The 16,383-nt window shown below is 40.7% G+C and overlaps 1 protein-coding gene across 1 annotated transcript; it reads left to right on the top strand.

Moving 5' to 3' along the window:
• The first annotated feature begins 1,314 nt into the window (after positions 1–1,314).
• LOC112071800 (hepatic leukemia factor) lies at positions 1,315–12,510 on the top strand. Its single transcript, XM_024139224.2, has 4 exons — positions 1,315–1,641; positions 4,724–5,080; positions 11,408–11,625; positions 12,182–12,510. The coding sequence occupies exons 1-4, from the start codon at positions 1,527–1,529 to the stop codon at positions 12,395–12,397; spliced, it is 906 nt and encodes a 301-aa protein (XP_023994992.1). The 5' UTR covers positions 1,315–1,526; the 3' UTR covers positions 12,398–12,510.
• Positions 12,511–16,383: the final 3,873 nt, after the last annotated feature.

Genomic DNA, 16,383 nt, shown 5'->3' with positions numbered 1-16,383 from the left:
TCACTGTAAGGTCTAGACCCTCGGCGCATGTGACTAATACAATTTGAATTGATGTGATGTGCTTGATGTGATGTGATGTGCTTTCCTGTGACATTGGGTGCTGTAGATGTCCTGGGCATTTTTTGTACTAGCATCATTCTAATTGATTGGTTTTATGTTTTAAGAAATAAAATGAGTGTCGGGGGCTGTTGTAGACCYTAGGTTAAATGTTTGTAGGACATAATAGAGAGCTAAAATAAATGTTTGTATAATTCAATTACTCTGTGGCCAATAATAGGCCTATAGACCTAAGGTTAAGAAATGTACAGTTGGCACACCTGTTATAAGCCTAATCCTTTTAGTAGCCTAGCGGTTAGCACGTTGGGCCAGTTTCTGAAAGGTCACTGGTTTGAATATCCGAGCTGACGAGGTGAAAAGTCTGTCGCTGTGCTCTTGAGCAAGGCACTTAACCCTAATTTACTCCAGGGGTGCCGTACTACTATGGGTGACCCTGTAAAACAACACATTTCACTACAACTATCCGGTGTGTGACAAAAAAAATGATTAGAGTTGAATAGTTACCAGTTTGGTGGAAACAAGCTTTAAATCATCTATTGAATGTACAGGAGAGAGAGAGAGCTATGATGGGGGCTTGATCCATATCCTATTACAGAGCTGAGCACCTAATAACACAGGCCTCTGTGTATATGTCCAACGAAGCTCACTACACCACATTGCAGTAGGCCTAAATTACAATATTCCCCCTCTTTAAAGAAGGGTTGTATGTCCTCACACTCAAAGCTTCACATGCTTACACGCCCCGAGAGAACACCACAATGATCCCACTGCTCCCACCAGTGTTTATTTGATTTATTTCACCTTTATTTAACCAGGTAGGCCAGTTGAGAACAAATTCTCATTTACAACTGCGACCTGGACAAGATAAAGCAAAGCAGTGCGACACAAACAACAACACAGAGTTACGCATGGAATGAACAAACTTACAGTCAATAACACAATAGTGTAGCCTAACAGGGAGAGAGAGAACTGTATGGGGGGCTCAATCTATGGATCTTGCACTACATACCAAGGTTAATGGATGTGGGTAGTACAACGATCACATACGCCATGTCGGAGTAATCTGTCAATTAACATGATTAACATGTATATTTTCAAGAAGAAAAGGGCTGAGAAAGAAATTATAGGCAAAAACCGTGAAACAAATAAGTTCCCTATTCAGCAGTGGTCAGTCCCTCCTTCCCTCCATCTCATTCGCAGAGTCGGTAAGTATTTGCCAAAGGTTTGACGTCATGTACATCAGTGTCCACAAATGGATTGTGAACCATCTTGAGCTTCACATCCAGTTAGTTCTCTGCCTTGTTCGACGAAAACCGTAATTGTTATTTTCTGCGCGGATATCAATTTCTCGGTCTGAACTACAGGTTGGGTCAAGCATTGAGGTTTGGTGTTTGTTTAACATATTTTCAAACGTGCGTCTTCTTTAGGAATAACATCAATTGTAGGCTATACTATCGTCCTCCAGACCAATGGAGAAAATGGCCAGACTTGTTCCTTTAAACTCATCTTTCCAACCTCCAACTAATGGCGTACTGAAGTCCCTGTTGGAYAATCCAATGAAGCTGCCATTTCATCATGAAGAAGGTAAACAAAACGCAGACGTCAAATAATTTGTTACGTGGTAGTTTACATTCATTTTTGAGACGATTGTTTTGTCGTTCTCGCTTTCAAGCAGGATCTGCCAGTGTTGCAGCGCGTGAGCATGCAAGATACAATGCAGAAAAACCAGAACGTCTCCGATGGCTACAATATTTCGGTAGCCAGGTGTTTCTCACCTTTAGTTACTAAGAATTGGCGTTGATTCAAGTGTAAATTAAAGGGACAATCACTGTTGCTACATCCATTTTTGGACTTATAAATGAATTGATTCTTGAGGAGGAGAACTTATAAATGCCTCATGAGCTTAGTTCAACTGTCATACCCCATCAGAACCCCAAATATAAGATTGTTTTACTCCAATGTTTGTAAACAATGAAAATGTAAACAAACACAATATAGCCTCAACATGGTTAAAACTATAATTTTGATATCATGGATGGTCAATCCTTGTATCCATAACTCTAACTCTTCATGTCTATGCATTTGAGTGGTTACATTTCTCTAGCCCCATCCCTCAGCTTTTTACCGAACCAGTGTCGGGGGATTCGCTTTGTTATTGTTTATACTGCTGATTTCCGCATTAAGTGTAATGCATTAGTACTACTACATCTAGCCAGATCGGGAAGGAGTACAGTATACTCCATGATGGTTGCAATTCGTCGTTAAATGTCAAAAATACATTCCTGGTATGACAGCTCCAGCCTGATAAGGATACAGTGTAGCAACTATCCCTTTAATTCATGTGACTTACGACAGAAAACGTCCCACTGTAAGTTTTTGTCATACAGTACTTTTATTATTTGGAATGCTATTTTTCGTACACCGTTTAAGCTAGAAACGTCATTCAAACGTTTAAAAGGTGCAGAGTGGTCAGGACCAGTGTGCTTGTATACAACTTGTGGATGTCCTTTACACTTTATAAACTATAAAGCTTTTTGCCCTTCGTTTTGTCCTCCATCCACTTTAAAGGGATTTCAACATTCTAAAGGTCCCATTGTGACATCAATACATCCAACATTCTATGCACTGTGAACAATGTAACTTGTGACAACAATCAGCTACATTGACACTTTGCCAACAAGTTAGACAAAAAGTTAGGGCGTGTGGAATCTTCCTCTACTTCTCTGCTATTGAAATCTGAAATCGTAACAAAAATATATTCTTGTGATAAAACGTTACAGCTGTTTTAGTAACCGCATCAACTTCATTTTCTGTAAAAAAAAAATATATATACATTAGCCGACCTCCCCAGCACTTTAGACAAACTTAAAGGGTATGAGATCTTGGTCTACTTCTCTGCTATTCAAATGCGTGTTTCACGATATACCGAAACTTCAGTACTTTTTCTATACTAGAACCTGAAAAACGGGTGGGTACCCGAATTGTTGTTATATTTGGTACTTCTGTCATGTCTCATGTCGTCTACGGATTGAGAGAGGACCAAGTCTGTCTATCAGCGTAGCCGATGTCCCCTTATAGCGCGAGAGCACCGTGCCTGCTCCACTTCCTCATTGCTAGCCCAAGCCTGTCAGGAGGAACCACTGGGAGTCTGAGCTGCATCACCACTTATGCTGCACATAAGTTAACACACTTGAATAATGAAAAACAGCATGTAGAAATGTTGAAACTGTTAATAAATGTTTACAAAGGTGTATGTGCATGACGTCATGGGTCTTAAAGAGAACGCGCATACTTTAAAATAAGGGCCAAATGGAAGGGAAACGGATTGGTTTTCATCTGTAGCCCAATGAAATCAGCCAAAACAAGGTCAATAACGCAATGTATGCACACACTCCTATTGAATATGCATTCCCTTGTATTGTAAATAGGCCTAGGCTACATCATGATTTACCCAGTTTATCAATAGACTAGAGACCATAATGTTATGTAGTTTGGTTTAAAAAAAGGTGACATTTATTTTAGAATTAATTAATTAATGCATACATTAAAACATTTTTCAAATGTAATGATAATGGACTCAAAAGATCCATCTGGATCAATTACCATTCTGTGACTTTGGCTAATACCCTTTCTTTTTTAAATTGGTATCATTTTGGTATCGAGTATTGTGATACTAAACCTGGTATCGAAGTCAAAACTCTGGTGTCGTGACAACACATTCAAATCTGAAATCAGAACAGAATTATCTTCTTCTGATCAAAAGTGACAGCTGTTTTAGTAACGGTTATCCACTGCATTCGTTAAGCTAACTTCCCACTGTTGAATTAACTGTCATATAACTTTCAGAAATGTAACATTTATAGCACTGGGTGAGCACATTTCTAGCATGAGACAATGAGTAAACATTTAGACTTTTGACACATCAGCTACTTTGACCACTTTCCCAACAACTTAGGCAAAAACTTAGAGGATATGGCATCTTGGTCTACTTCTCTGCTATTTAAATCAGAACAGAAATATCTTCTACCAATCAAACAACCACTGTTTTATTAACCACATCAACTACATTCTATCTAAACTTTTAAAAATAACTGACATTTTGACAACTTTCCCAACAACTTAGACAAAAATCTGAACACTACTACAAAAATACTTTTAAAGGGCAAAAGCAAGTCCAACAGTAGTACATTGTGGGAAGTTTGTAATCTACTGTAAATAGTTCGTTTTCCCGAAAACTAGCCAGTCTAGAAACCATTTAGTACTTATTTGTCAACAACTTGATAGAGACTCTCTCTATATATATAGATAGATTTGAAAAAACTCTTTAAAACTTCTGGAAATAGGTTGAAGAGAAATTAAAATATATTTCCTGAGCTTTCCTGAGACTGGAGGTTGTCCCCTAGGGGGTGCTTTTGCTGTTGGAGTTGATGGGGTATTTACTGTAGTTTGGTTATTTATATATTTGCATCAAGTATATATACATTCAAATACGCCTCAAGTAGACCTATGTTATATGTTTAATCAACAATCAGGGGCTGTAGATATTGTGTGTGTATATATAAATTAAAACCTTGGCCTTTTATTGGCTTAGCCGTTTTGACATTGTAAAGACATTGTTTAGCTGTTTTGGTCTAACAGTGATATGACTCTCTCCAAATATTTGCAGGTTTTGGAAAAGAGAAGAATGAGAAAGAGAAAAAGTTGGATGAGGAAGGCGGTGCCAATACTCCACAGTCGGCCTTCCTGGGGCCAACCCTGTGGGACAAGACCTTGCCATATGATGGGGACAACTTTCAGCTGGAGTACATGGACCTGGAAGAGTTTCTGTCAGAGAATGGCATCCCCGCAAACTCAGCTCAGAATAACCAAAACCAMCCACAGCAGTCCCGGCAGCCCACTATCCAGCAGGTTTCCCCTGCACCCCCCATACCCTCTGTGGTCGACCTCAGCAGCCACGCCACTACCTCCGTTCATACAMCCATGGTCTCCCAGAACTGTCTCCAGAGCCCCCCAGCCAGAGCAGGTAAAAMACCATATCACACACAACACAKAGCACAGGAACACTCTCAAACGAYYGCWAACATCTGCAAGGTCAACCAAACGCACACYCGCACACACACAACRCTCCTATAGCTCTCAAATTAGGGCAAATCTCTATGGTCAAAACCTGAGTTGTTGCGCTTTCTAATAATATGCCCCGGGCGCTGTTTGTCCACCTGGTGTACRCKGRARGCATATTATGACCAGGTTGTCTTCTCAACACTGAACTTTCTCCTTTACTGTATACCCCATTCCACTCTGACCAAAAGCACAGATAGAGGTTTCTCCGTYTTTAGGCTACTTCAGGGGCTTTGAGTATGCTAGGACATTTCTTCTACAATTCTGGCCCTGGACTTTGGAGCTTGAGTGGCATTGTGCCAAGTACTAGAAAGTTAAACTGGAGGGACAGTAGTTGTACAACTTGGGTGGGTTATAGTTTTGATCCCTCAACTGTGTAGTTTTTGTCAACAAACATTTACAGTTTTACTACATACCCGGTGAAATTCCAATATTGATTTAGATTAGGCTCATTTTGTTGCTTGGCACGCGATGCTCCATTTTGCTTTGTTTGCCTAAGGTGAATCCTGACGTATCTGTGGCTGTCTACTGAGGAGACAACCAGAAAAAAGTAAAACGTTCCTCCTTAATGAAACACACATTCCTGGTACCCAGTTATTTAGAGGTGTGAGGATAACATACCTTATTTACAATCATCACCAAGGCAAACATCTTCCATAAGGCTAGTTGTCATGGTTTCAGCCTCTTGAAAGTGGGGGAGTGAATAAAGATGGTCAGTGTAATTGGTGTGTTTGTTGGAGCAGGCAGATGTGATCTGGTTTGTGCTAGCCAATTCTTTGTTGCTAAATAATGGACATCCTATCTGAATCTTCTACTCGAGGGGAAAACAGTGATTCTATTGCCTGTAATTGTTTTATTTTGAAGCTAGTTAATTAATGATGAGGATGGTAGTTGTCTTTATGACTCTATTTTATTTAATCAACATTTGTAAATAAGGTGTTATCACATCAGTTATAAGTATGTTATATGTTTAAAGGGAATATTTCTGTGTGCCCATTGGTTTGTGTTATATAGTAACTTTGGTACGTATTTTGGTTGGTGTGTGTGATATCTTCACATTACCATAGTTGGTAGAGCACAGTGTGTCAAATACAATCCTTATAATCACATCCACACTGTATGGAAACCTGCCTTTTTACAATGTTCCAGTGTATAACAGAAGCTCATGTTTACAATGTCTCTGCTCGGTGGGACCTATATTATTTGTCCCATACTTCTTGAGGTTTTATGGATATGAGTTAAGACACCATTATCAGTAAACATCCTCAGATTGAATAGAAGTTGAACTCTCACACAAAACACATTCTGCTGCATTTTATTCCAATAGACCTATGTATGTCCAAAGGTTTTTCATCTTAGTCATTAATGATCTACCAAGTCCCGACGTGAACAGTGATGGTGACCTAGTGAAACTGGCCTGTGTAGTGGACTTGAATTCATATGAATTACCACTTAACTGGTAGTGCTGGTAATTGCCAGGGCTCCTCACGATACGATACTTAGGTGCCAATACGATATTTATTGCGATTCTATATGTATTCTGATTTGATACTGCGATTTCTGTGATTCGATGTTCATGACATATTGCTCACTATGTCTGCTGCAGGGGGACACGAGAGACCCATGATAAAAACTCGTTTTGATCCGTCATGGAAATAAAAGTACTGAAATGTTGGCTCACCATTTAATAGAAGATTGAGGCCAAAGCTATAGAAGGAGAAATACCAACGTTTTGGCACAGGTACAGCCGACTAGCGCCAGCTAACGTCAACTACCTAGCAGAAAATATACAAAAGGTTTGTTGTTGAGAATTGATACTTGGAGTCATAAAATTGATATAATATTGTCATAAATAGTATTAATATTACGATACTCTACTGTATCAATTCCCACCCACTATTACTCTGATCCACCCAGCATGCTTTTACTGTGATTTGCAKTCACATTTGAAGGAATTGCAAATGCCCTAAATTCCCATCCATTCCAAAAATAACCTCACAATTGCCATGGTAAAAAAAAAACTTCACAACTTCTTCTGATGTATGGCATTCTGTTTGACACATTTTAATATGATTTAGCTTGTCCCTTGAAAGTAGTCGCAGACAGAAGTGTAATAGTTTGTTTCTAATGATGACATTATTACTCATGCCAAACATAGCCATATGTATGTCCTTCGTCAGTGTACGTACAGTGACCACAATGTTTCTCTCAGTATTTATTTCCCCACTACTTTCACAAAGTAAAAAAAAAAAGAAAAAAAGAAGTTGGGAACAAACCTTGACGTGGTACTGTAAATAGTTTTTGGCCTCACCACAGGAAGTAATTGTACATCCGGACACAACAAACTATTACACTTGTCACTCGTGTCAAAGAATTACATCTGTACAGTACAAAGAATCCCAGCATGTGAGGGTGTTCGTGCGTGTATATTTGTCTCAGTGCGAGTGAGTGTGTGTGTGTGTGTGTGTGTGTGTGTGTGTGTGTTTTGTCTGGTACAGTTTCACAGGGCCTGTCTTCTCGCCATTATGCACATCCCCTCTCACATGTACGGCTAGGTCTTCCTGACAGACACATGCATCAGCCATGTGTAGCCCCACTGCTAACGGGAGCTTGTCATGGCATGAGCATCTCCCCCTCCGCCTTCCTTTAATTCTCCCTCACCAGACAGATCCCAGTCGGAGCCATAGCAGAGGCACAGGCTGAACCCTGATGAGATCACATGGTCAAGGCTATACTGCTATCACATACACCTCCAGCCTAGCCCGCCCCACCAACCTCCCAATTCCATATTGCATGCAAGCACAAGATAGCTTTGTTATCACAGCAGATATCCAGTGGAGTTAGCGATGGGCGGGTCCCACTGCTGGTTCAATAAGGGGCCTACGGTCTATTGTTGGCAGGTGCCAAAAGGGAAGTGGAATGTAGACAAGGTAAAAGGTCAGGTCTAAACATGTGTGCCATGGAAGTGACTGTCTGATAAGGTATGTGGTACCTATGGAAATCCTCTCCCTATAGTCAACATATAAAGGGGAGGCATGGTTAGTTCTCCTGTTGACTCCATGTTGTTTAGCGTCACATTCATATACAGTAAACACTTAACACAATAATATGAATCCCCGACTAGCTCACACTTCATTTTGAAGATTGGTTGGAAAAGGCACAGACTCAATGTTGTCATTCCTTAGGGGTCGAGCTTAAAATGTTAATGAAAATCAAAGCAGTTTAAAGAGGGTTTGAGTTTCTCTCCTGACTGTCCAGCAGTCAGAGGAAGAACATGCAGGTGAGAGTCAGGTCAGAGCCATCTTAGCCCTCCGTCCAATCTGCACTGGTTCTACTACCCACCCACACAATGCAAATCTGAGCATTTACCTACAGGAGAAGGAACAAGACGCAGAGCTCTTACCTTCTATCTATGTTTGGTGGACGTTGAACACATGTTGTCAGACTGGTGTGTGTTGTTTCTTCCTATTGGAGGTTCGTAGAGGGGAGGTCACAGCCAAATACTATAGGGCACTATCAGCCAGACTTTTCACCAGGCCACTCTTAGCCAGTAAAGCATGTCACTGTATTTTTACTCCAGTAATCTGGTCAGAATAAATGGTTAAAGTGATAAGACGTTTGGGCCACAGTGCTTGTTATTTATACAGGTGATATACTTTTGACAGATTGTTTTGGACAGCGTCTGATTTAGCCCTTGTAAGTAGCTTGGCACTAAGCTGACAGTGTTAGTCAGTGGCCTGTCATTGTTGGGGACTAACATGAGGCATTCAATTGGACCCCTGCTGAAGTACCACTTTGGATGGCCAGCCATTTTAGCTTAATGTGTCAGTGACTACTGATGCAATGATTCACTGGTGACGCTAGAGTGTAGTTGTCACGCTTGCGTGTCTACATTTTAGTAATTTAGCAGATGCTCATATCCAGAGCGACTTATAGTAGTGAGTGCATACATATTCATCCATATTTTTTTTCTCTAAATTCATACATATTTGTTTTCTCTTCTGAAAGGGCTGGAGTAGCTGTCTTACTTTCTTCTGCATAACGTACAAGCAGGTCAGACCTGTATGTTGGCCTCGGCTTAAATCTCAACCAGGACTAGCTGGAGCTAGAAATGCTGCTGTGACCAAAGGTCAGAAGGCTTAATGCCGTAGCCAGCTTAAAGCACAGAGAAGCTGGGTCATGACGTAGGAAGTGACCTAAAATGTCGACCTTTGAATTCTGTTTGAGTGAAATGTTTTCACCGTCAGCAGGAAGAATTTGTATTTCTTTCATTCCTCATTACGTTTTCAAACCAACTACAAAAGACTACAGTCCTTTGATTGTGAATCGTTGTAATTGTCAAGCTGTTTAAGTGGATGAATCTCAAGTAAATACACTGTCATAAGATGCTCACCGCCAGCCACCAAATTACAGCTGATTTGATGAAGCCATCCAATTAAGTTCTTCAGTTCTGCTTGCTAATCCACAGAATGATGAAGGGTAGAATGTGAAACCGTGTCAACTGCTGACCTGCTGCTCTGTGCAATAGAAATCTATTAGGTGTTACGTAACATCCACAGAGAGATCGCAGAGGCACATGTTGAGGCTGGCTGACGAGAAGGTTGCCTTAACATTTACAGACAAAATGTTGTTGTCTGCCTGAGCTCAGCTGACTAGAGGAACGGATAACAGGGCCCCAGAAAAGCTTAAATAACATATCTTCTGTGTTTGTGAGAGTGTCTGTCTGTCTGTGTGTCGGTAAATCTGTGTGTTTGTGTTCTCTGTGCTCCACCTGTTGGTTAAAAGGTGCAACCACAGTTATTTTGCTTTCCTGTGGGCAAGGCCAGTTGTAGAATTATTTAGATGAAATAGTCATTGACTTGATGAGCATGTATAGAATAAGACGGACATAAGAGTATAGTCCGTCTTCACATGCAAGGCTGGTATTGATTCTAGAGCAGGGGTGTCAAACTAATCTTTCCCCGGAGGCCGCATACGGTCGTCAACGAGGTCCGGAGGACCGCGCAAAAAAATGGTTATATTTCCTTGCTGTCAAAATTTGCAACAAATAGTCTTGTAGTCCTCTGTTTTCTGAATTTCCGATGCTTCCTGACTGTCTAGCTTTCATTTCGGTGATTAATTAGCTAGTGGGACACAGTCAAGAAACTATATGAATGTAGGTCCATTATCTTTTCTACACATTTTCAATTTGGTTTTAGACATTTTAAAGTGCATGCATGCATGCATGCATACATACATACATGCATGCATGCATACATACATACAGTACCAGTCAAAAGTTTGGACACACCTACTCCTACCAGGGTTTGTCTTTATTTTGAATATTTTCTACATTGTAGAATAATAGTGAAGACATCAACTATGAAATAGCACATATGGAATCATGTAGTAACCAAAAAAGTGTTAAACAAATCAAATTATATTTGAGATTCTTCGAAGTAGCCACCCTTTGCCTGGATGAAAGCATTGCACACTCTTGGCATTCTCTCAACCAGCTTCACCTGGAATGCTTTTCCAACAGTCTTGAAGGAGTTCCCACATGCTGAGCACTTGTTGGCTGCTTTTCCTTCACTCTGCGGTCCAACTCATCTCAAACCATCTCAATTTGGGTTGAGTTCAGGTGATTGTGGAGGCCAGGTATTCTGATGCAGCATTCCATCACTCTCCTTCTTGGTCAAATAGCCCTTACACAGCAAGGAGGGTTGTTGGGTCAGTGTCCTGTTGAAAAACAAATATATGAGAGATTTTTTTTTTACTCAAACCACCCGTAGTCCGCATTGGACCGGGCTGTATGTTTGACACCCCTGTTCTAGAGGATCAGCTTTGTAAAGCACAACCATGATACAGAACAGAATGGCGGAATACTATGATGTAAACAGGCACACGTGTGTTAGTTTCCCCTAAGTGCCCTCCTTGGGACTTTTTAAAGGGGTCTTTCTAGAGAACTCAAAAGTACCCCTACTACCCCTGGTATGGGGTAGGAGGTGAGGGGGGTACTAATGACTGCCACATTTGTCATAGCTTTTTATATTACATTTAATGGCAGATTCTAGAACCTTCATTTTAAGGAAACCAGTTGAGGTCTAATAACGCCTAATTTCTAACCATTACTTTCTCAAGGACCATTGCACCTCAAAGCCTGCTCTTTCAGAGAGTAGAATCTCTTCTAAACAGTGCCCAGATGTAATTCAGCAGACCCTCTAACCTGTTTTCCTTTGCCTTTCTCCTGCAGTGCTACCCTCAACTGCCAGGAACACCCCCAGCCCCATCGATCCAGAGTCTATTCAAGTTCCAGTGGGCTACGAGCCCGATCCTGCAGACCTGGCTCTGTCTAGCGTGCCCGGACAGGAGATGTTTGACCCCCGAAAACGCAAGTTCGCCCCAGAGGAGCTCAAACCACAGCCCATGATCAAAAAGGCACGCAAGATCTTCATCCCTGAAGATCTAAAGGTAACCTGCCTGAAGCCTACTTATGTGGAAGGTTGAAAGGGTTCACCACTTGTTTGGCCAAAAACTTTAAGCACCATGTTTTCTTATGTTATGTAAGCAGCAAGTGGACTTATTCCACCGAAATAATCAGAAGTATTTTAAACCACAATATGAGGAGGAGCATTGGCGCAAACCCAAACCGGCAGCTTTTTCATTATTGATAGGGAGGTCGCGAACTTGGCCACGATTTAGATTGACAGGTTTAGCCGTGGTCATTCACCCTTAACCCGGGTSWTATGATGTTGTTGGAAGAGGTGTATCACATGTACTATTTTGTTTGTTGAGGTAAGATGGCTTCCTGCAGGGTGCAAAGGAGGTTGAACGTGTCAGGCAGTTTTAAACAACGTTATGGAAATGTATTAAGTGAAAATGAGATACGTGATGACATGAATAATAGGTTTGGAATACATTTGGAATACTGTTTATTACTCAGGTGAATCACTTATATTTTTACAATACCACAGGTAGTGTGAAGAAAGAAATTAATCACAACAGTGTGTTTCACCTCACTTTCCAGGATGACAAGTACTGGGCCAGACGCAGAAAGAACAACGTAGCAGCCAAAAGATCACGGGATGCCAGGCGACTGAAGGAGAACCAAATTGCCATCCGGGCTAGCTTCCTAGAGAAGGAGAACGGTGCGCTTCGCTCAGAGGTGGCCGACTTGAGGAAGGAACTGGGTCGCACCAAGAACATTGTGGCCAAATACGAGGCTCGGCATGGGCCCCTGTGAACCTCCCCAAACCACGCCACACCCTTCCCTCTCACCCCCTCACCCAAGAGTTTGAAGGACAATGTGCCTCCCTTTTGGTGGCACTGGCCCCCCACACACCAGCCCCTCACCCCTGTACATGATAATCCTATATGATTCTATCATTTGGAATTTGAATTCTGTCACTGGCATCCGTTTGTTTGTTCCTTCTGTTTTCTCACTCACCCTTCATGTACACACATGTACATGGGGTATGAGTATGTATGTATGTATGTACAATATGCACACACACTTTCCTCTTTCAAGTACTACAAGGCACTTTGAGTGTTAATGAGCCAACAACCTACTCTCCGGATCCCTACCCTGTCCCCTCCTTCCATTGTTCATTTTGTAAATGATGCCATGGTGTTTGTTTTCCCCCTTTCTCACCTGTTTTATACATGTGATCAGGACTGAGAACTGTTGTAATGTATCTCCCTCCCCATCCTTATGTTCTTCTAGTGCTGTTTTCAGAGGGATTATCCTCCTACCTAAGACCCTGTTCCTGTCTGTTATGTCCTGTACCTTTCTGTAGCATCCTTTCTCGAACGGTTTGTACTGCGCGTACATTCATATTGCAATTTTTTTATGTTATTGTACTTCCGTTAATATTATACATTTTCGTGTCCATTGTTGTTCTATTGCAGCGCTGTAAAATCAGTTCATCACATCAGGACTATAAGCTACTCTTGTGATTTTTAATATTTTCTTGTTAGCACTTAACCTCCCTCTCAAACCTCAGTATAGCTGTACAGTTGAAAAGAAAAACCAGCGATTCTTTTCTATCACACATTGAGCAATAATCTTTTCCAAATCTATATTAATTCATGCTACCAAGTTTTTCCTCCCACACCGATTCCCCAATCAGAGCACCTCTTGGTCTCCAGTAGAACCCACAAGCCTCTTGTCTCGCGTTGCGCGGCGCGGTCATTTTCTGTTGGGAGTTGCGCTAGCTAGCATGGTGATGGTGAACAGATTTCCCACCCTGTGCTCAGTGGTCTCTCTGCTGCAGCCTGTTCCAAAACCACAACTCAGCTAACCCTCTCTGCACTAATCTTCTAACGCGTGTCACAATCTGCCCTGGTGCAATGTTCCTCAGTCTAATCTGTCTGATATTTATGTATCTTTTCTGTTAAGGACAGATGAATTTTTTGGAATATTCAATTTGTTAATTGATATTATTATGACTTCTATTTGTGTCGTTGATAATGTTATTCTTCTTATTATCATCTCATTGTTTTTATTTTAATATTTCCGCATGATTTCTCAGAACACAAACCTCAAACTAATCGCAAAGTGGTTTAATTATTTCCTTTTTATTTAGCATGATTAACAAGAGTGGTTCTTTTAATAATCAATAGAGATATCTGTATTTTTGTAGCTATGTGTTTGCCTTCTTCTGTAAGATGGCTGTATGAATGTAAAAGATGTTGGAAAAAAAGTTGGATGGTGTTGTCCAGTACTGTGGTTATCCCAAACAATTAGTTTACTACAAACCAAAATATTCAGTACAGAGATGATATATTGGTTAWAAGAGATGTTTATATAAAGCTATTCTATATGGGTTTTTTTGTACAGTATTTTTCCTATACATTACTGGCTATGTATTTTAAAGGCACAGAATCCAGAATAGTATTATTTATTAAAGAATACAAATACATTACTCAAAGAACCAATATAGTAGTGTTTTGATATCTTAACCATAACAATGTGGTAGTTTTACAGAGATTCCTCCAAATCCAGCAGCAGTAATAGATACTTTTGGGCATTATTGGAAAGACACTCCTGTATCCTGGTTATATACTATAGATTTAGCCGTTAGTAACCTTTAGTTCCTTGTGTCATGGAATCGCAGTGCTTTAAGATTGAGTCTCACCAACGTTAACATGAAATAAAGTTGTGAGTATGGAGGACAGAATGTATGTAATGATCTTTAATCGGTTTCTGAAGAGACCCACTATTGGGTCTCTATTGCTATTGATTGTCATCGATGTCACCACTAGGTGTCTCAAGAAGACTCCTGTTATGGGTCCCTTCACTCAGATGACCAAAATATGTCACCGGAGTCCTTTGATGGTAAAACTGAAAAGGTTTACCTTTAGTCATATTCTGATATATACTAATATTTGGAGCCATCTCTATGTTCACTAGTTAGAATGATGTTACAATGAAGGGGGAGGGCAATTTCAGGTTACTGTAGCTGCTGTTTGTCTGCTTGTTAGACCTTGCAGTTCTAGTAAGCCCCACTGCCTGAGTGATATTACTCTCAAMGACACTGCATAGCTTACTGAYGTCTCTATTTCTGCTATAATACTTCATTAAATTCACAATTGACCAAATACAGTGTAGTGTTCCTTACCTGTTGKAGATCATGGTCCAGCCAAGGTGAGAGTAGAGATMATATGTTTTGGCTGTAGAGAAATGGCTGYAGGMGGTTTTCCTTATTCACATTTCTWTAGCCCATCCGTACAGATATGGGTTTTGTTAGRTGTGTGTGTCCATGTACTTTAACATYCTATTCTGTACCATGGACGTACCATATGAAAGAATAGGATAAAGCCATTACCAGTCCACACATTGCCCACATACCTCCCTGTAGAGTGACTTCACTACCTCACCCATGAATGGAAAAAAGTAACCATAATTCTGAGTCTATTCCAGTGCCTTGAATACACTGACTGTTCCTCAGTCTCTCAGCGATGTAATGTCATTATCACCACTTGAATAGGTTCAGATCTAATGCAGCAAATATTCTATATATTTACAATTGTCTTTTTACTTATTTAAAACACTACAATTAACTAATTACCATTGTATTAATGGCAACACCAATGGACTGTTTCACAGAGGGTACAATAGATACACAATGAAAGGAGTATTCTGTCTTGTTTATCATGGAATMAATGCATAACATATGATATTCAGTCCTTGGCCTCCCTTTCTGTAATTCGTAGTGTCTAATAAAGGATTTTCTGTTTCTTTTGATGTGTCACACTTGTTATTTCTGCTAGTGTCAAACATTTTCAAACGGTTTACTGTATACACTGAGTCTATATAGTACTTAAGCAATAAGGCCCGAGGAGATGTGTCGTGCCTAAGAACAGCCCTTAGCCATGGTATATTGGCCGTATACCACAAACCCCAGAGGTGCCTTATTGCTATTATAAACTGGTTACCAATGTAATTAGACCAGTAAATAGTCATTTTTAGTCATACCCATGGTATACCATGGCATTCAGCCAATCAGCATTCAGGGCCCGAACCACCCAGTTTATAAAAAAACATTAACACCTGTCCTTTCCATGACATAGACTGACCAGGTGAATCCAGGTGAAAGATATGATCCCTTATTAATGCCACTTTTTTAAATCCACTTCAATCAGTGTAGATAAAGGGGAGGAGACAGGTTAAAGAAGGATTTTTAAGCCTCGAGATAACTGAGACATGGATTGTGTATCTGTGCTGTTCAGAGGGTAAATGGGCAAGACAAAAGATTTAAGGTCCTTTGAAGGGGTATGGTAGTCGGTGCCGGGCGCAACGGTTTTGGATTTTTCACACTCAACAGTTTGCCYTGTGTTTCAAGAATGGTCCACCACCCAAAGGACATCCAACCAACTTGACAACTGTGGGAAGCTTTGGTGTCAACATGGGCCAACATCCCTGTGGAACGCATTTGACACCTTGTAGAGTCCATGCCCCAGCAAATTGAGGCTGTTCTGAGGTCAAAAGGGTGCAACTCAATATTAGGAAGTTGTTCCTAATGTTTAGCATACATTTAGGAAAGTAATGTCACATAACTAGTATTTCTAAAGGAGTAAAAAACATTTACAGGTGGCTGGGTTGTCAGTTGTGGTATGTTCAGAACATGGTACTAAATGAATGAAACCGCTGGTATCAACATTTCAGTGGCTTGTGTGTTTTCCTCATCCACCTGCCAGTCTGATTGATCAAAAAGCTCCCAGGCCCAG

This window comes from Salvelinus sp. IW2-2015, unplaced genomic scaffold (assembly GCF_002910315.2).
Source record: "Salvelinus sp. IW2-2015 unplaced genomic scaffold, ASM291031v2 Un_scaffold1725, whole genome shotgun sequence".
NCBI classification, from domain to species: domain Eukaryota; kingdom Metazoa; phylum Chordata; class Actinopteri; order Salmoniformes; family Salmonidae; genus Salvelinus; species Salvelinus sp. IW2-2015.
This window is presented reverse-complemented; position numbering and strand designations above follow the sequence as displayed.